Below are 19,899 nucleotides of genomic sequence, written 5' to 3' on the forward strand. Positions count from 1 at the left end.
AGGGAGATGTTTTAATGGATAGGAAGGAGATATTCTACAGGAATGTGGGCTTTAAAAGACCTTCTTGGGACAATAAATCACTCCAGTGCAGTGATACAGATCTGTCTTGCGTTTCTTAAAAATCATGGATTTGCCTGTGTCCAACATGAATCCTTCAGAATCAGGGGGTTGTTTTCAGACTATCAGGTCAAGAACTAAAGAGTACTGACATGTGTAACTAGTACTACAAATCCTATCCCAAAACTCAGCTTTCCTTATGGGTCTGAAGACAACCAGAGAACAGAAACCAAAAAGACCAACGGGGACAACTGGAGAGACAACAAGAATTAGAGGGAAAAGAAACATGAGCCAAAAAAACCCCTCTCATAGCCTTGGTGAGAACTGAAGAAACATCAGCCCTGGAGTGATGTCCTGCTACTACTTGGTTACTGTTCCTTTGAAGATCCCCATGAGTAGTGTTGGTATCCAAATCTGGGCAGAGCAAAGAAAGGATTGACCTTTCAGCCTCCTGCCCTCCTATTCCTCTTCTTCTCAGTTCAAACTACGACTTCCTCCCGCTCTGAGCCCCCCTCTCCCATTTTTCCACACTGTGGGAAAGGCTCATCCCTCTCTCCCATTTGCCCACACTGTGGGAAAGGCCCATCCCTTTCCCAAAAACCTCTTCGTGCTGAGGATTCATCACCTTGAAGAGAACACAAACGCATGGAGAGCTGAGTAAAACACAGAGTAGTTTTCCAGCTCAGATGCGCTTTCAAGTCACTTCTCAAATTTGAACTCAGAATGAAAACAAAAAGGAAACTAAGATATAAAAAAGTGATAGTGAGTTTTGTGGGTTTTTTTTTAATTTATTGATCAAACCTCCTTTGTCTCAATTTAAAAAAAATTTTAGAAAGAAAGAGCCCTGAAAGCAATAAAAATTCAACCACAAGAAGAACACTCCAAGGGACCAACACATACCTCCTCCACGTCGTTGTCCAGCACCACGACCTGCAGTGGAGAAGTGAGGTTCTGGTTATCTGAGATGGTGGTTCCCACCGGGGAGGATTCCAGGATGAAGCCCTCATAGGTGGATCTGGTGAAATAAGGCTTCTGGTTGTTCTCATCGAGGACCTCGATGTGCAGGTTGGCAAAGGCAGGAAGGGGGTGGCCATTGTCTTGTTCAGCCTAAAAAACACCTCATTTGTCAAAGGCTCTCAGCCAAGTTCAGCTACAAACAGAGACTGACTGGGGATGCCTTGGAGTTAACAATCAAAACCCAGTTAAAGAAATGGATACCATTGCACAGATCCCCCTTTTGTGAAACTGGGCATCATGAAAAAAAACCCAAACAAACAACTAAAAATTAGTAGGAGAGAAGAACAGAAAGACTTGCCATCACAACAAACTTTTACACAGTCCCAAGAAACCCGAAGCTCTACAGCACATGAGCAAACATAGTTCCTTAAACTTGCAGGACTGAGAGTTTTTGAAAAATCTTTGAAGGACAAAAGAAAAATGGAGACTGCTGATTGTACAACAGAACCCAAGGCACCAGCAAGAGAGTTAAAGCCCAAAGGTGCTGCCAGCACACATGGATGCACAGTGCTTCCTACAGATTACTGGACACGACTCCCTCCCTCTCCTCCAAAATCCACCTCCCCAGTGTTACAGGAGTGGGATTTTAATTTGGGGTTTGCCTGGTTTTGCATCCTAGAACAGTTAGGGATGGAAGGGACCTCAAAGCCCATCCAGTCCCACCCCTGCCATGGGCAGGGACACCTCCCACTAGCCCAGGTTGCTCCAAACCTCATCCAACCTGGCCTTGGACACTTCCAGGGATCCAGGGGCAGCCACAGCTTCTCTGGGCACCCTGTGCCAGAGAAGTTGTGGAAGTGTCAAGCAAAATATTATTTATTTCGATGAATAACCCCCAGTTTTCACCTGATTTATTCTTATTTTCAAACTTCCTAAACATAAAAGCACTAACTGGCCATTCCAGTGGGCTCATCCAACACAAACCCATGATCTTCCTTTCTTGTCTTTTAACTTTACAGCCAACCACTAATTAAGGCAAATAAACAAGGGAAGTAGAAGACAACAAGTAATTTGCTCTCTAATTTATGAAGAGCAAACCAGTTTTAATTATAGTCCTGCACATGTCCCTGTAGCAAGACAATAGTAGGGCATTGAAAGACAGTCTCCTATGGCCAAAATGTGTATTCCCAGGGCCAAAACCTGGGAATACCACACCAGTGGAGCCCTAGTGCCTGTCTGCAGACATGAGAACATTTGCCCATCTCCTGCTACTTGTACAGCACTGACATCATTCAGGAGGGATGAGATTTCTGTAGGGTGAGGAAGAAAAGAAAATGAACTCTGGAATTTTAGGTAGAATACCATTAAATATCTCCCCTGAAGACCATTATACAGCAGACTGACTTCTAAAGGCTTGCATTTAATTTAACCTTCTGGCTGAAGAGATGTCTATGTTAAATTGTTATGTGAGGAAATAGAGACACTCTCCCGGGAGCAGGCTGGGATCTCATCTTTGCTGATTTAAGGATTTAATAAGGATCATTCCTTCCTTGGTGTTAAACTCAAGCTTTAAGTGAGAAGTGATTGAGAGCAGCCCAGGCAGAAGGCCCTGGGGGTGCTGGTGGGGCAGAGGCTGGACCTGCCCCGGCCCAGAAACCCCCCGTGCCCTGGGCTGATCCCCCAGCGTGGGCAGCAGGGCAGGGGGGGATTCTGCCCCTCTGCCCCTCAGGGGAGACCCCCCTGCAGAGCTGCCTCCAGCCCTGGGAACAGCCCAGCAAGGACAGGGAGCTGCTGGAGCCAGTCCAGAGGAGGCCCCAAGAGGATCAGAGGGCTGGAGCAGCTCTGCTGGGAGGAAAGGCTGGGAGAGTTGGGATTGTTCAGCCTGGAGAGGAGAAGCTTTGGGGTGACCTGATTGTGCCCTTCCAGGGCCTGAAGGGGATGACAAGAAAGATGGAGAGAGACTATTTCCAAGGGCCTGGAGTGGCAGGACAAGAGGGAATGGCTTCCCACTGCCAGAGGGCAGGGTTAGATGGGATACTGGGAAGGAATTGTTCCCTGTGAGGGTGGGGAGGCCCTGGCCCAGGTTGCCCAGAGAAGCTGTGGATGCCCCATCCCTGGAAATGTCAAAGGCCAGGTTGGATGGGGCTTGGAGCAACCCGGGAGAATGGAAGGTGTCCCTGCCTATGTCAGGGGTTGGAATGTGATGGTCTTTAAGGTCCATTCCAACCCAAACCATTTTATAATTCTATGTTGCAGTATTTGAATCAATGTAATTAAACTAAAGGAGCAGCCAGCACAGAGACAGAGAGGGAAGGTCAGGGCTGACAAAGTTGCTTCTTTGAAGTACATACCAGAACTGGGAGATCTGGGTGAAACAAGGGACATCATTTATCTAGATTTGAGCTAAAGTTTAGGATTATATGTCACACACTGGATTAATTCCCAAGGTCACAAAGTATAGCATAAGGAAAGAACCACTGATACGGATTAAAAAATGGCTAAGGACAAGAAGGACAGAGTACCTTTAGAACTCAGAAGAAATTTGACTTTACTGTCAGTGAAGCCTGTGATGTGGCAGGGAAATTAAACTGGCACATAATGTGTCTAGACACTGCGCTTAAAAAAACCCCAAACCCCCAAACATACTTTTTTCTTTTGGTCACCTATCAGGTGACTTCAGGATCAACAAGGCTGTAGTGCACTGAACAGTCCTAGTTACAGAGGCCACCTTTCCAAATAATACAAGTCTTTCTTCTTCCCTTCCCTTAAAGAAAAACACCAACTATGAAGTCGTTATACCAAGTTTTAAGTGATGGATGTTTGAGTTTTACATGAACAAAGATGCCTGTTTACTGCAGGAAGGAAATACAGCCATTTCTGTCAATAAGAGACATTACAGAACAAAGCCATTATTGATTTTAATAGTTTCACTGCTCTGGGAGTGCTGACACACAATTTAGGGTTAATCTTATCTCACAATCACTGGTCTTTCTAATGTGTATCTGTGACAACGCTCTAAAGGCAAGAAAATCTTTTACCACGCTGCTAAAGGTGAGGAAAACTTGCTGTTTCCATATGTGTGTGACAACTTTGAAGACTGATATGAAGCAATATTTTAGTAATGGATAGGAAAAGGTCTGGGTTTTCTGCACCCTTTTTCCCCCCTCTCCTTATTCACAAAGATAAAACCTGTCCCTGCACTCAGATTTTCAATTCTACATCAACTCTCATTACTAGATTAAATACAGGATAGAAAAAGGGAGGTCTCAAAGAGAATTAGTTGAATACTGAGTTCACCTGAGGGATGAACATTTGAATAGCTAATTTAAAAGACCAGTAATTGTACTTAATACCTACAGGAGATGCACAGCAATTCAACCAAACTAATTATGTGGGAGATATCAGCCTTGTCAGGAAGTGGACTGAGCAAGTATTTAATGAAAATACACTTCTTTTATTCTTTTTCTCAGCTGTCACTGTGAGTTGAAACCCAAAAACTTAGAAAAGCAAAGAATTCTTAAATGCAAGAAAATATATTCATTAAGATACATGGGAAAAGGGGAAAAGTGGAGCTACCCTGAACAAAGATAACTCAGGTCACCAGATGCACAGAGCCAAGAGATCAAAACAGGGTGTGAGGAGTTGAAGGCTGACAGTCTTGCAAAAACCAACCAAACATTGCAAATACAAAGTTTCTGAAGTGCTGGGGAAAAAAAAAAGTTAGATAATTCAGGATTTTTTAAATCTCAAAAACCATGGACTTTGGAGCATTTCTCTAAGTCCAGGAACTTCCAGTGCAGGGAGCCTCAGCTGAGGGACATCTCATTGCCTGCTAGCATTGTGTTGTCTAAAATTCATAATAAAAGAATCACAGAATCATCAAAGTTGGAAGAGACCTTCAAGATCATTGAGTCCACCATTCCCCCAGCAACACCATAATCACCCCTAACCCATGTCCCCAGGTGCCACATCCAGATGCCTCTGGAACACTCCGAGAGACAGAGACTCCACCTCTGCCTGTCAGAGCAAACAGGCTCTGTCAGAGTCACAGAAACAGAGAATGAATCAAGGTTTGGGTTGGAAGGGGCCTTAAGGCTCATCTCGTTCCACCCCCTGCCATGGACAGGGACACCTCCCACTAGCCCAGGTTGCTCCAAGCCCCGTCCAACCTGGCCTTGGACACTTCCAGGGATCCAGGGGCAGCCACAGCTTCTCTGGGCAACCTGTGCCAGGGCCTCCCCACCCTCACAGCCAAGAATTTCTTCCATACATCTCACCTGAATTTCCCCTCTGTGGGTTTGAAGCCATTCCCCCTTGTCCTGGCACTCCAGTTCCCGAGGCAGAGTCCGTCTCCAGCTGCCTTGCAGGCCCCTTCAGACACTGGAAGGTCGCTCTGAAGTCTCTACTCAACCTTCTCTTTCAGAGAAGAACAACCCATTTGATCTGTTTTAAGCTTTGCCCCCTCCTGTTTCCATTGGTAACTCCTCGCTCTGACATTTCCAGAGAGAGTGAACCGTTGACTCTTCTTCACCCTCAGAACTCTGACACTATTTTACAGGTGTCTACCATGGCCTCCTCCTTCCTCACCTGACAGGAGCCTGCTTCAGTTCTACTCTGTCCTTCTTGGGACAGGGACCAGAGCTGTGCACCTGAATCCCTTCAGTACTGCTGTGGTTTTTTCTCTGTTCTGTTCTCTATCTTCATTAATGATTTCTAATTTTGCCTCTTTTTTTTTTGACAGCCACGGATCACTGTGCCAACCTTCACACTCAGTGCTCAGTTCCAAGGCCAAGATCTCATTCCCAAGACAAGCCAGAACCCATCATTCTCAGTAGAAGGCCGGGATGATCTTTTCTGACACGTTTCACTTTATTTTTAAGCCATGCCTTATTTTATCAGCCATTTTGTCACCGACTCACTCGGTCTTGCAAAGTCCTTCTGCAATTCCACAGCCAATCCCTGGAAGTTTCACCTCTGGAAGTGTTCAAAAGACATGTAGATGTTGCCCCTGGGGACAAGGGTTAGTGGTGGGCTTGGCAGTGCTGGGGAATGGGTGGAATTGGTGATCTCAGAGGGCTTTTCCAACCTCAGTGGGATGCACTCACACATGCTAAGGGGGGTGGCTGGCTGCACTGCAAGACCCCTCTCTACTGCACTTGAAAGGTTCCTGAGGTCTAGAACAAAAGAAATGTCACCTGCATCTTCAAGAAAGACAAGAAGGAAGGTCCAGGAAGTCCAGAACCTCCCCTCAGTGCTAGGGAAGGTCATGGGGGAGCAGATAATTCTGGGAGCCATTTCCAAGCATACAAAGGACCAGGAGGAGGCTGGGAGTCATCACTCCCATGGGTTTATGAGGGCAGTTCATGCTCCACCACCCTGACAGGTCTCTGCAGTGAGATGAATGGCTTGGTGGGCACGGGGAGAGCAGTGGGGATCTTCACCAGGTTGCCCAGAGAGGCTGCAGAGTGTCCAAATACTCCCTCCCCATCCTGAGCAGGGGGTAGGACTGGCCATTCTCCAGAGGTTCCTGCCAATCTCAGCAATGTTATGATTCTGTAACACTTCAGGATCATAACAAGTTTTTTTATTCCAGTATTTCACCCACTGAGATCGTTCCCAAGTTCCTTCAAAAGCCAAGGGCTCCATCCCAGTGCTGTGCTCCATGACCGCCCTGGATTTTAAACTGATCATGTCTTAGCCTTGCCCTCTGCACTTGGAACAGAAAACAGCCTTTGTTTGATGAACAGATCCCCCAAAACATGGCTAAATGTACTTTATTTTCTGCCTTCAAAGTGCATGTTTGTCCACAGTTTGACAGAAGCAAGGCCTTCTTTTCACGGAATGCAGGAAGTTTTCAACACCCTCGAGAGCAACGGACAGGAGGGATCAATGAAGTTCCCAATGGGGACAGAGAAACCAATTAATCTCCAGAGGGAGAAGCAGGAGAGCACCACTTTCTGTTGTTTCTGCTGAGATCCAGATCAGGGAAAATTGTGCACATTGTGAAGGGCTTCCCTGTACTGGAACAGCTGATACATGTTCTGGGAGCATCTCCCTGATCCAAAGCACCTCCACAAGAAAGGAATCACAGAATCATGTAATATCCTGAGCTGGAAGGGACTCACAGGGATCATCCAGCCCAGCTCCTGGCCCTGCACAGACACCCCAACCCCTGTCCCTCAGAGCGTTGTCCAACGCTCCCTCCCAGAGCTCTGGCAGCCTTGGGGCTGTGCCCACTGCCCTGGGGAGCCTGGGCAGTGCCCAACCACCCTCTGGGGGAAGAACCTTTCCCTGAGATCCAACCTGACCCTGCCCCTGGCACAGCTCCAGCCATTCCCTGGGTCCTGTCACCGGTCACAGAGAGCACAGATTGGAGCTGTCCCCCCAGTGCCCCTTGTGAGGAAGCTGTTTCCAGCTCCCAGGCATTTCCTTGGGATGGGCAGGACAACAGGCACACAAATTCCTGCCCAGGAATGTCACTGCAAATGGCATCTTATGCATGAAGCCGAATTCACTCACAATTTTCCCTGATTAACATGGAATTTGGTCTGGCTGCTACTCAGTCTTGCAGAAATGCTCACAGCAAGTACACCTGACTTACTCACACCTCCTGTGTCTAATGTCAGCCTATATAACAACCTGACAATTCAGCAGGGGAAAACCTTCTAAATATTCTAAATCCCACTCTGTTCAAAAATTCCAGCCAGTAAAAATTCCAGAGTAAACAGAATTTTACAGAAGAGTTCCCCATCACTTCCTGCAGAGTGGGCCCACAAACCAACTTCCTGGTGACACTGGAATTTCAAACAGTCTGACCTTCTGTCACCACCTGAACAACAGGGAAATGCAATCCCACTGTAGAAGTGTCTCCACGGTGTTATCTGACCCCGGGTCAAGGACAGCCTGGCAGAGGCATCTCATGGGGATGACACAGAGAGGTCCCCGGGATACAGAAAATCCTCTTGTAAGGATATTCTTCAAAATAATCTGCATCTCTGTGGCACAGACACTTCTCTTCCCAAAACTGCAGGGAAAGCACCAAAAAACCCTTTTTCATAGAATTCCAGAGTGGTTTGGGTTGGAAGGGCCTTAGTGCTCATGGAATTCCAACCCCCTGCCTTGGGCAGGAACACGTCCCACAAGACCAGGTTGTGAGAGTCTATTCCCTAAGAACCATAAAACTCCATTTCAAGTAAAAGTCTTATTAAAAAGTCAACCTACAAATGTTATTTGAAGCTGGGAAACTTCTTTCCTCCTTCCCTTCTCCCCCTTTTTTTTAATCTAATTTGATTTTTTTTTTGAGATGCCCAATTTACACAAATCCTTTTCAATTTCCCAAATACAATTAAATACAGTGGACAGTGGTTTAATACCATACAGGCTCTCTGCAAATCTACTCTAAAACTACATTATCAACTTCATTTCCCCTGTGCACAGGTGCCCCCATGAGGTCAACAAAACAGCCCTCTACTCTCTCACCTGATGTGCAGCAAGTTCAGCAAAATCGGGTTTCTTACAGATGTGGTAAATTCTCTGGAGTGCAGCAATTCCAGGAATTAGGTTTCACTGGCTGTGTAAGCACATCCAGCCTTCAGCAGCCCATCCTCTTTGCAAATTGATTATAACAGAACTGCCAGGTTAGATTTTGTCTGATTGATAAATAACCCAAGTTCCAAGAGGAAAGGATCCAAATGCATCAAAATTTGATTAATTCTCCTTTTGGTTTCATGTTATACATGCTTTAAAAATAAATAAAACCTCACTAGCACTTTTTAGAGCTGGTAACAAGAGCATAGTCTCATGTCTACAGTGCAATGGTCATGTGTATCTGATTTTAATTACAGTATTATTAACACTGAAAGCCCTTTCAGTTTAAAGGTTCTAAATCCACACAGTGTGGCAGCCTTGCTGATGAAACATGGAAATTTCAATGGGACACCCAAAAAAATCCACACGTTGTTTTGTAAAAGCCCACAGTGCTTGGCAGGGAATGGAAGTGCCACAGGAGGACAAAGTAGTTTTTCTCCTTGCTTATCATCTATTATATTCTGGAGATAGCACAGAGGTTGAAAAACAGCATTTCTTATTAAGATATTTAGTTTTTTCCATTGTCTCCCTATTTGAGAATTCAAAATTTATCAGCAATCCAATTTTTGTCCCACAGGTGAGCACACCCATTTCCTGTCCGCCTTCCTTCCTGCATTCAAATATTCATGTATTGACTTAACCACCTTTTCCATTTCACTCTTTTCCATAATAACTTATCAGGAAAAAAAAAATTGATCTCCTCACATGAGAGGGAATATTTTAAAGATTAAATTTTGCGAGTGCTGCAAAAACCAGTGTATTTTCTGTTTGAAGGGAAACATCACACAGATAAAACAGAATCAGATCCAACAACTCCAACGCTGCGAGAAATGAAAACTTGAGAATGAGCAACACAAGAATGTGAAGGTTTGATTTGGTACAAGCCTGAGACATCACAGCAGTTCAAAAGGGCCCTGAACAGCACAGCATTAAAACTTTTATTATTCTAGCTGGTGGCACACTGTCATTCTTACAGACTGATCATTTCCCTTATTATCCCCCTGACTGCACCTACAGCACAGCAACATGAGCCAGCAATGCCTACAAACAGTGCCATTAACAACCAGAGGGACCATTTAGGCTCAGGAGGTGCCCCACCAGAGCAGGGGGAGGGGTGGCTGTAATTGGTGTGTTGTGTTACTGTACCTGGCTGCTGAATTTTGGAAATCAAAGTGCTCCAGGGCTTTAACCTGTCATTTCTTAGTATTTTTAGAATTCTATATTTAGAATGGTTTGGGTTGGAAGGGACCTTAAAGCTCATCTCATTCCACCCCCTGCCATGGGCAGGGACACCTCCCACTAGCCCAGGTTGCTCCAAGCCCCGTCCAACCTGGCCTTGGACACTTCCAGGGATCCAGGGGCAGCCACAGCTTCTCTGGGCAGCCTGTGCCAGGGCCTCCCCACCCTCCCAGGGAACAGTTTCTTCCCACTATCCCATCTAACCCTGCCCTCTGGCAGTGGGAAGCCATTCCCCCTTGTTTTATCTCTACATGCCCTTGGGAAAAGTCCCTCTCCATTTATTTAGATGTTAATTCACCCCAATTTCCACATCTGTCCCAGCGACAGTAGAACTTCAGAACAGGAAGTAAGGCCCCAAACAGATTTTTATCAAGGAATCCAATCCCAAATGATTTCACTGTCAGCATGCACCAGCTTTGTACTTTGCTGCATTCAAAATCAACCAAGGGAGGAAATCAACACAGTATTTAAAGAGGTGCCAAGTTATTCAACACTGTTATGAGCTGCAATTTTGTTTCATCTTCTGTCCTACTGTACTCACAGTTCAGTTCCTCGGGAGATACAGAAAGGACCTGTATATTAACAAACTTATTACCACTGTATTTGGATAGTGGGTGGCATCCCTGCCTATGGCAGAGGGTTGGAACTAGATGGTCTTTAAGGTCCCTTCCAATCCAAACTACCTGTATGAGTTGAACATTTGTTTTTAGAAATAAATTCGATACTACTAAGTATTTAAATATGTGTTTAAAAATGGTGCAGTTTGAAAGCACGCTCTTTTTTCTCCATGGAATGCTCTGATAAATACAGAAGTGCTCTACTACAAGACTGCAGAGATTCCTTTCTCTTTTATTTGCCCTTCCAGCTATGAATAAACAGAACAAAACCTTGATTTTTCTGTCATTAGACAACAACTCCAGGGTCAGGTCCAGACTCTCTCCAAAAGAATCAAATGTAACTCTGCTCTGTTCTCACTGCCACCATCTTTACTGCACTGATTTTTGCAGCCTGGTGCAAACCCCACCTACAGCAAAGCTTTCAGCTTTGTACAATTTTGCTCAAAGTAAAATTAACAGCTTAGCCCATTTAACAAGTCAAACATTGATATTGTCACCTCCTATTCTTTTCCTCTTAATCCTCAAATTGGCAAAGAAAGCAGCAAATTCTGACTGTATTTTATATGTGCAGAGCTGGGACTCAGTAACCAGGGCAAGATGCATGTTGAGAGACATGCTGAGACCAGGTTCCTCCAAGCCCTGTCCAACCTGGTCTTGAACCCTTCCAGGGATGGGGAATGGTTTATGGCTTTTCCCATTAACAGGAGCTGATTGAGCTCAGCACTGCTTATGTTTCAGGAGCTTTCTTTCTATTCAGTAGCAGAGCTCTGGACTGAGCTGCCTTATTTTGAATCTAACCTGAACAAAACAAAACCAACACTAAACCAAGAAACCCCCCACAAAATTGCTACAAGATGTGGAGATGATTTTTTTTGTTGTCCTTGCTCCCAGTATAAGACAAGAGGAACGGGCAGGAACTGATGGCCAGGAAGCTCCAGCTGGACAGGAGGAAGAACTTGTTGGCTGGGCAGTGACCCAGCCCTGAAGAGAGAGCAGAGAGGGGGTGGAGTGTCCTCCCTGGGGCTATTCCAGAGCTGTCTGGACACACTCCTGTGCCCTGTGCTCTGGGCTGGCCCTGCTGGAGCAGGGAGGTGGCACCAGATGCCCACTGTGGTCCTTCCAGGCTGACCCATCCTGGGATCCTGTGAATATTCACTACTCACACCCTTATCTGCACCTCTATGAACCTTCAGCACAGGAACACGTGAAACAGAAACCAAATGCATTCTCAGGAGCCATAAAAAGCAAACAGACAAGTGATACTTAGTTTGTTAATACAATATAACATGAACTGTTGGGACTCTGCCATGATTCATTCCCTTTTCTCAAATACTTCACACCCTTGTTTCCCTTGATGGTGTTAAATGATGCCTGACAGGCTAAAAATGAGAAGAGAGCACTGCAGGAAAGACAAGCAAGCCCACCCCACATTTTCTTCAGGGCTTTTTGTTCTCAAAAGAATATAGAAAGATGAATTCAGCCCAAATTACCTTAATAACCAAGTCAAACTTCTGGTGTAAATCCCTATTTATTGGCTTGAGGAGTGTCAGTTCAGCTGTTGTGAGATTCATATGGAAATACTGTGGATAATCCTCAGGGGTACCTGCAAGAAAGACATTGAAGTTTGAATAAATCCGAAAGGTTTAGTTCAACAATGTATTTATTTTACTCATTAGTCATCAAAGGAACAAAACCTAATCCTGTTACTGTAAGGATAAAATATTGCATCATGTGTACATGGAGCTTTAGGATACTACTAAGTTATGTGTTTAATATTACCATTGTGTTTAATATTACCATTATGTCCCTGCTGTCCCTGACCACGAAGATTCTTCTCAACTGGGAATCCCCAAGTGCTTGATAACAACAGGAGCATTATTAATAGCATAGAAGTAATATATATAAGTAATAGCATAAATGATAATTGTACAATATAAAAACACACGGGCCATTTTAGAAATCCTTCTAAGAAATGAAGTTTCTCATCAGGGAGGAGGCACCAGATGAAACAGCTTCCATTTACTGCCAGCTGGAAATGGTGTCTTCATGGCTGGGGATTTGCAGGATAGTCTCCAAACCAGTGGAGGCATCAGAGCCTGAGCAGATGTGGGATGTCATGGAGATTGAGCAAGGGCCCTGAAAGGCTGGTACAGCCATTACCCTGCTGGGTCTGGCACCTGCAGCCCAAAAACCTTCCAAAGGGCTCCTGCTGGAGCCAGGCAGACACGGGAGGAGGGAAGGACTCAGCTGCTGGGATCTAGAGCCACGTGACTCTCAAAGAAATGGCACCAAAGGGCTCCAATACTCAAAGCATTGGTACCAAAGGGCTCAGAGAGCCCCAGCGTTGACACACAGCACAAACTCTGGCACCTCCCAGCTTGGCAGTGTTGGGAGAGCATCCCAGGAAACCAAAACACCGATTATAAACCTAAGCTCTGGAGGAATTTAGGTCCTGGAATAGTCCTGTGCAGCAGCTGAGGGGCAGAAAGCACTCCTGGCTTTCTGGGACGTGGGATGAACGTCCCAGGAAGGGCCCTGAGCCATGAGAGCAGGGCAAACCTTGCCATGCCAAATCCTGAATCCAGCCAGGATTGAAGCACAACAGGGCAGAAGATTCAACGCAAGAAAAGACCACTTTCCTGATAAATGGTGCTGTTATGTGTTCACCTTTCAAGAGGAATGGTTAGAAACTGCTCTTAGAAAGCCAGAAGCTGCCTCAGGAGATGGATCACTGTCCAGACTTCATGGGCAATAATTTCATTTGCAGCTCCTCAAATGACAACCAGTTGTCAGATATATAAATTATATATATATATATATAGTGTATATATATATATAGTGTATATATATATATATATATATGGTTTTTTTTCTGTGACTATCTTGATATACACATATGTCATTGACCCAGAAAGTAGCAGAAGAACTACTGTGGATTATTCTTTCTACTACACCACCACCATCAATGCAGAGCTCCAAGTTCCAAGTCCTGCCTTTTAAATTCAGCTCCTAATTAATTCATCTAATTCTTTAAGAGCACAAGGCACCCAGCAGGAGCTCCCAGTTTTTGGCAGGTAACAGACTGCTGTGGTCTTAGAGGCTTCACATCACCAGGGCTGATGCTGAAGCAAAAAAAAAAAAATCAAGATATTAAGGACTAAATGCCAAAGTAGAAAGGAAGAGGTTCCCTGAAGGAGAAAATTATGGAGGGGAGGAGTTTGCTTTTCTTGGAGCCAGAGGAGGGGTTTTGTGGGACACGGTGCTTCCAAAGGCATCAGAGAGCACACAGGGATGGAGAGGAGCCCCCCAAAAATGCTGGAGGGGTTTTGTGGCTCTTTAGTTAAAATATCAACCAAAATAAAACAGTCACTTGTGCAAACTGGCAGCAAAAATCACAGAGACAGTTCCAGGGTCAGAAGCTGGCAATTTAAAGGAAAATTTGGCTTTTCTCGAGGACCAGAGGATAAAAAAAGGCTTAAAATTACTCATAAAAATAATATTTTACTAGTAATTTACTAGTAAATATAGTAAAATTTATTAGTAAAAATGGTATTACTAATAAAAATAAGGGGAGGTGGGTTTGCTTCACACTTGGTATGTCCAGGCACCATATGTGGCTCTACTGCAAGGCCCAAATAAATTAATTAATGTTCCTGAAAGTGAAGGATGAGAAAAATTAGTGCATTACAAAAAAAAAATTCCAAATATCACGTTTCCAAATGTTAAACATTGGAAATCCACAGTGCCCAAAGCACAGGCCAGGATTTGTACAGGTGGGAAGGGGAGGATGAAAACAGGGGAAAAGAAGAACCAAATAGAACAGTCAAATCAAATAAACTTCAACATCATTCTCATATTCAGTAAGTAGCCAAATTCCTCATTCTATGGTCACAGTTCAAACCTTGCAGTGTTTAAAAAAAGCCAAATCCAAAGATATTAAAAAGTACATTTAGAACTAAAGCAAGTTACTAAATCCACGTAACAAGAAATACCTGCAAGGCCTTTTTCCTGTGAAACTACTTAATATTTTCTGAGGCTAAAATATAAATAGCACTGCAATCCTGGCAAAGATGAAGGCAGGCTTAAAATCTAAAAAGAAATACGTTGGAAGACTAAGGGGGGAAAAATAAGAAGGTTTAAAAAAAAAAAAAGAAAACCAGAACAACAAGAGAACAGAAAAAAATAAGAGAGGGGAAGGGAGGGAAAAAAGAAAGAAAAGGAAAAAAAATAAAGTAAAAATAGAAAGAAGGAAAAGAGAGGGGAAAAAGAATGAAGGAAAAAAGAAAAGATAAGGAAGCAAGAAAGGAGGGAGGGAGGAAGGAAAGAAGAAAGGAAAGAAAGAAAGAAGAAAGAAAGAAGAAAGGAAGGAAAGAAAAGAAGAAAAGAAGGAAAGAAGAAAAGAAAGAAGGAAGAAAAGAAAGACAGAAAAAATGAGGGAAAAAGGCAAAAGGAAGAAAAAAGGAGGGAAATAAAAAAAAAAAGGAAAGAAGTAAAAACAGTAAGAAAAGAGAAGGGAAAAAGAAAGAAGGATAAAAGAAAGAAGGAAAAAAGGAAGAGCCTGTCCATTGAAGAATTCCCCAAACCCAACCAAACTGCTGGAACACATCTTCCTGAATTATTTCTTGGAGGTCAAAACAGTCACTCCTATATCAACAATATCCCAGGTCAGTGAAACACAATCTTTAATAATTTCACTCTTAAGAGCTTTGCCAGTTCTGCAAAGAACTTTAAAAAACTGGCCTAACCGTGGCACTGGGGCAGAGCTGTCACAGCAGAGCTGCTGATCAGCCAAGTCTAACTAAGCCCAGTCCATTTGCAGACATAAATCCACCCAGGATTTACTCTACGAATGGCTCCCAATCTCCTCCCAGAGCAGCTTTGCTGGGAGAGGACTCATTGCTTGGTCTGCCAGATTTGGATCCAGGTGCAGCCCAAAGGAATCCAGTTGGCTCTGTGGCTTCCCCCCAAAAAACCAATTGTGCTCCAGGAGGAGGCTGAACTCAGCTGTGGTTCTGTGATACAGAGGCAGCTTTTACTTTATGACAAGCAAAGGTGCACAAGGTGCTCATTAAAATCTTTACTTGCACCTCCCCCTGGGGGAGAAAACCATGGAGCTGCAGTTTAACTCAGGAAACACCACAAAGATGTGATTCCACAGAACACCCCCTCTTCAAATCCCACAGAGGTGCCTCCAAAGTCAGCGGGTGGACTTTGGGAAGAGCAGGGCAGGTGGGGCACTGCAACTGCCAATCACCCTCAGGCCTTTCCCTTATCACATCCTACAAGCAGAGTGACTGGAAACAAATGCCAGGCACAGGGAAGTAGCAGGAAAACAAAAGACATGGCCAGAAAACAGCATAAACAACAAGCACACGAGCTCACAGGCAGCACAACTGGAGGTGGATGCAGTAAGCCCTTTTAAGCTGCTCTGTGCCAGGAGCCTTTTGGGATGAAACCTGCTCCAATTGCCTTTCTTTAGCCTCTTCTATTGGGCCTGTGAATGAAAAACACACTCCAGCAGAGCTGTGAGAACTCAGCCTCTCCCTTCACTTGCTGTGTTGCCCCATTCACTAAACAAGACAATTATGGATTCAATCTGAATAAATAATAATAAATACCCATCTGAAATAAACTTCTCCATGGCAGTTAAACACAAACAGGCAGAACAACGATTTCAAACATCCCACTGACCACAACAGGAATTTCTATTAGGTTCCCACTCTCCCAGGCAATCTTTTTGTGGCTGGTCATAACAAAGAGACTGATTGTGAGGGATAGAAGAGGAGCAGACACCAACCAACTAGGATGGAATAGAGGATGCCCGGTCGATCGGAAGGAGGCTGGATGTTTCGGTCCTGATCTATGGCTTGGATGGGTGGAGTGACACTGATGGGATTCACACGTGCCTGAAATGAAAAATCAGATTGGAAACAGAGAAATTAGAAAGCCAGTAGGCAGATCTGCAGGTTTAGCACAAAAACATCTCACTGGAAAGGATACATGCTGAAACTAGAGGAGAAAAAACCCCTCATAATTAAGGGGATACTTACAGCTCCAGGCTCTTTTTAAATAAAAATTAAGTAGGCAACCCATACATTTCTAAAGCAACCCCCTTTCTTTGAGAAACACCTTTGTGATAGATCTTTGAGGAAATTAATCAAAGAATCCCAGAATGGTTTGGGTTGGAAGGGACCTTAAAGATCAACTGACTCCAACCCCCTGCCATGGGCAGGGACACCTTCCACTAGCCCAGGTTGCTCCCAGCCCCGTCCAACCTGGCCTTGGACACTCCCAGGCATCCAGGGGCAGCCACAGCTTCTCTGGGCCATGGTGAGTTTAAAACTATCCTTAGCAAATGGGATTGGTTTTGTTGTGTGTTTTTAACTCTGATGGAGGTTTTTCTGAGATCACTTGAAGCCCAAGTGATCTATAAATTTAAAAATAGCATTTCAGTCTTGGTCAGTTTTATACTCAGTCTTTTCTCTTGACATTTAACTTTTATGCAGTCCTAAAGCATTTTAAAAATTCAAACAGATGTCAAATATATCTTCTCTCTTTCTTTCTGCCTATTTTGAGCTCACCACATTATGCTTTTAAGAGTTTAATTCTTCAAAGAGTCCAAAGTGGAAAGGGAAAACTGCCTCACCTCCATTCCTGGCTTGGGCTCCTCCTCCTGGCTCTCCCCTTTTCCCTCTAGTTTTATCATCAGGCATCACTAAAGCTCTCACAGATTCCTTCCAGCTCTCAGCAGGTGGATTTCTGAAGGTTGTGCCAAAATTTGGCCAAGTGTAGACTTGTCTCATTCCTATTCCTATGCTAAATTTCAAGTTCCCTCTTGCAGAACACGGAGAGTTGGAGCTGTGCAAAGCAGAGGGTGCCAGAACTAGTTGTATGTGGGGAAAAAAAGGCGTCTGTTTTTTCACAGAGATCATTAAACATTTTTGCCATGCAAGTAAACATTCCAAGGGGATGCAAGAGTGGGGCACAACACATCCATGGGTGTCTGCACTTCTAGTTGGTTAAGCAGCCAAGGTCACTGGAACTGCTCTTTCAGAGTTGGGAATGGCAGCTCTGGGGTTACTCCTGGAGACTGGATTGACAGACAAAGCCTTCAGTGCTTTCTCTGGCAACCCCCAGGATCAATCCAGGCTGGGGATGAGCAGATGGAGCAGCCCAGGCAGAAGGCCCTGGGGGTGCTGGTGGGGCAGAGGCTGGACCTGCCCCGGCCCAGAAACCCCCCGTGCCCTGGGCTGATCCCCCAGCGTGGGCAGCAGGGCAGGGGGGGATTCTGCCCCTCTGCCCCTCAGGGGAGACCCCCCTGCAGAGCTGCCTCCAGCCCTGGGAACAGTCCAGCAAGGACATGGAGCTGCTGGAGCCAGTCCAGAGGAGGCCCCAAGAGGATCAGAGGGCTGGAGCAGCTCTGCTGTTCTAGTTGAAGAGAAGAAAGACATTTTACCCCATGCTGCCACCCTTATATCGGCTGCTCAGAACCAAAGCACTCAGCTGAACACAAAGAATTTTTATAAGAAAATGAAGTATAAGAAAACTAAGAGTAAAAAGGGAAATCCATTACACTTTTATCCCATATAAGTTGTTTTTCCAAGTACTGTACTGGAATGGGCCACTCACAAGGTAGAAGATACCATGCTCCAAGATCAGTCTCCAACTGCTGAAATGTTTAGGGAGAGAATTATAGAATCCCAGAATGGTTTGGGTTGGAAGGGGCCTTAAAGCCCATCTCGTTCCACCCCCTGCCATGGGCAGGGACACCTTCCACTAGCCCAGGTTGCTCCAAGCCCCATCCAACCTGGCCTTGGACACTTCCAGGGATCCAGGGGCAGCCACAGCTTCTCTGGGCAACCTGGGCCAGGGCCTCCCCACCCTCACAGGGAGCAGTTTTTCCCCCATATCTGACCTCAATTTCCTCTCTTTCAGTTTGATGCCATTTCCTCTTGTCCTGTCACTGCAGTTGCTGATGAACTGTCCCTCTTCAGCTTCCCTGTAAGCCTTCAGATATCAGAATGTTTCTGGGAGGTCTCCACACAACCTTCTCCTCTCCAGGCTGAACAGCCCCAACTTTAATAATTTAAAGTTGTTTTGAATCAAATAGGCTGATGTGCCTTTGAAGCAAAACTCAAGGTACTTTCATGTTGTTTAAATAATCCATAGATAATGCAAGTATTTCATTCAGATTTTTAAATTAGAACTCTGAAAACATAACAAACCAAAGAAGCAGCCATGAAGTATGTTAAGAAATCCATAAAAGCACGTTAATAAATTTTCCAAAGTACACGCAGGAAGTTTTGAAAGGTGTACATATACTTTTAATCAAAACTAATGATTTTTAAAAAACTGCAGTCAAAACATGCTTTGATCCACAGCAGGAATAACTATGATCATTACACAGGTATTCAACATTCCTGCAAGAGGCCAAAAAATCCTCTACAAGGGTCGTTCTCAGCCTGGAAGATGAGCTTCCTGAGGAAGTGGAAGCTTATTAAAAGGAGGGAAAACAGAGCAGTGAAAGAGTGAGATGTCTGAGGGGCCCACGAGTGCCTAAGGACACTCAGAGGCAAAACAAAAGCTGGGGGGGGGGAGTTTATTGAGAGAGGTTTAAAAAGATGCAAGGAAAGGGAGCACGGAGACACAGCGGGGCAGGAACATCACTCGGAATGAACAGACGGCCCTCAAAAACCAGCCTCTTCCAAGAGAGGAACATGAAAGGGTTCACAAGCTCTGGCAGAAGCAGGTGATTAAAAAACAAACAAGCCAGGAGAACTCGTCAGTTCTGTGGCAAAATATGCAGTAATTTACTTACTTTTTCCTCATTAGGGAAAAGATCTCTCAGTTATTGGCTCGGAGATTAATAGACTTCCAGGGGCTTCAACGTGGTACAACACAGCACTGGGCAGGCCAAAAAACAGAACCCAAAGCCCAACTTGCAAATGTTATCAGAAATATTACATTTTTAAAAAAATCCTTCTTCAAACAGATGGGGAACCTGCCAGGGAGTCTGCAAGGCCAGGACATGATCAAGGAAAAATAATACTAAATTTAAAAAAAAAAAAAAAGCTCAGAGAGAATAAGGGAGTAGCACAAACCCCAATTTTTTTCCTTTCTTTTGTGTTCATCTTGGAAGAACTCTGACGTGTCCCTGTGGCAGCACTTTCTCCAAGTGGGATGCCTTGCAGGTCCTGCAGAAAGTCGTGGCCTATGGAGTTAAGGCAAGTTAAGAGTCACGAGGCCAAGAGCAAATGGGTTTCTAAATGAAGGCAAGAGGCATTCTTGTGAACTTGTGCTATGGAATTTCCTGTTTCAAAGTGCTTTGGATATAGGGAAGAAATTGTTCCCTGTGAGGGTGGAGAGGCCCTGGCACAGGTTGCCCAGAGAAGCTGTGGCTGCCCCTGGATCCCTGGAAGTGTCCAAGGCCAGGTTGGACGGG

At 44.7% G+C, this 19,899-nt stretch overlaps 1 protein-coding gene across 13 annotated transcripts in view; it reads right to left on the bottom strand.

Moving 5' to 3' along the window:
* The window catches only part of PCDH15 (protocadherin related 15), a 688,108-nt gene that overhangs the window by 155,331 nt on the left and 512,878 nt on the right, over positions 1-19,899 (bottom strand). For all 13 annotated transcript variants that reach the window (XR_001876630.1, XM_017826140.1, XM_017826139.1 and 10 more), the window contains 3 exons: positions 16,255-16,363; positions 11,948-12,060; positions 958-1,164 (listed from right to left, as the gene is read on the bottom strand). Coding sequence is in view for 12 of the 13 variants with exons in the window: in XM_017826140.1 (XP_017681629.1) it covers positions 958-1,164; positions 11,948-12,060; positions 16,255-16,363 (429 nt within the window). In the remaining variant the exon portion in view is untranslated. The remainder of the gene's footprint in view (positions 1-957; positions 1,165-11,947; positions 12,061-16,254; positions 16,364-19,899) is intronic.

Source organism: Lepidothrix coronata, unplaced genomic scaffold (genome assembly GCF_001604755.1).
Source record: "Lepidothrix coronata isolate B3197 unplaced genomic scaffold, Lepidothrix_coronata-1.0 Scaffold124, whole genome shotgun sequence".
In the NCBI taxonomy this organism is placed as follows: domain Eukaryota; kingdom Metazoa; phylum Chordata; class Aves; order Passeriformes; family Pipridae; genus Lepidothrix; species Lepidothrix coronata.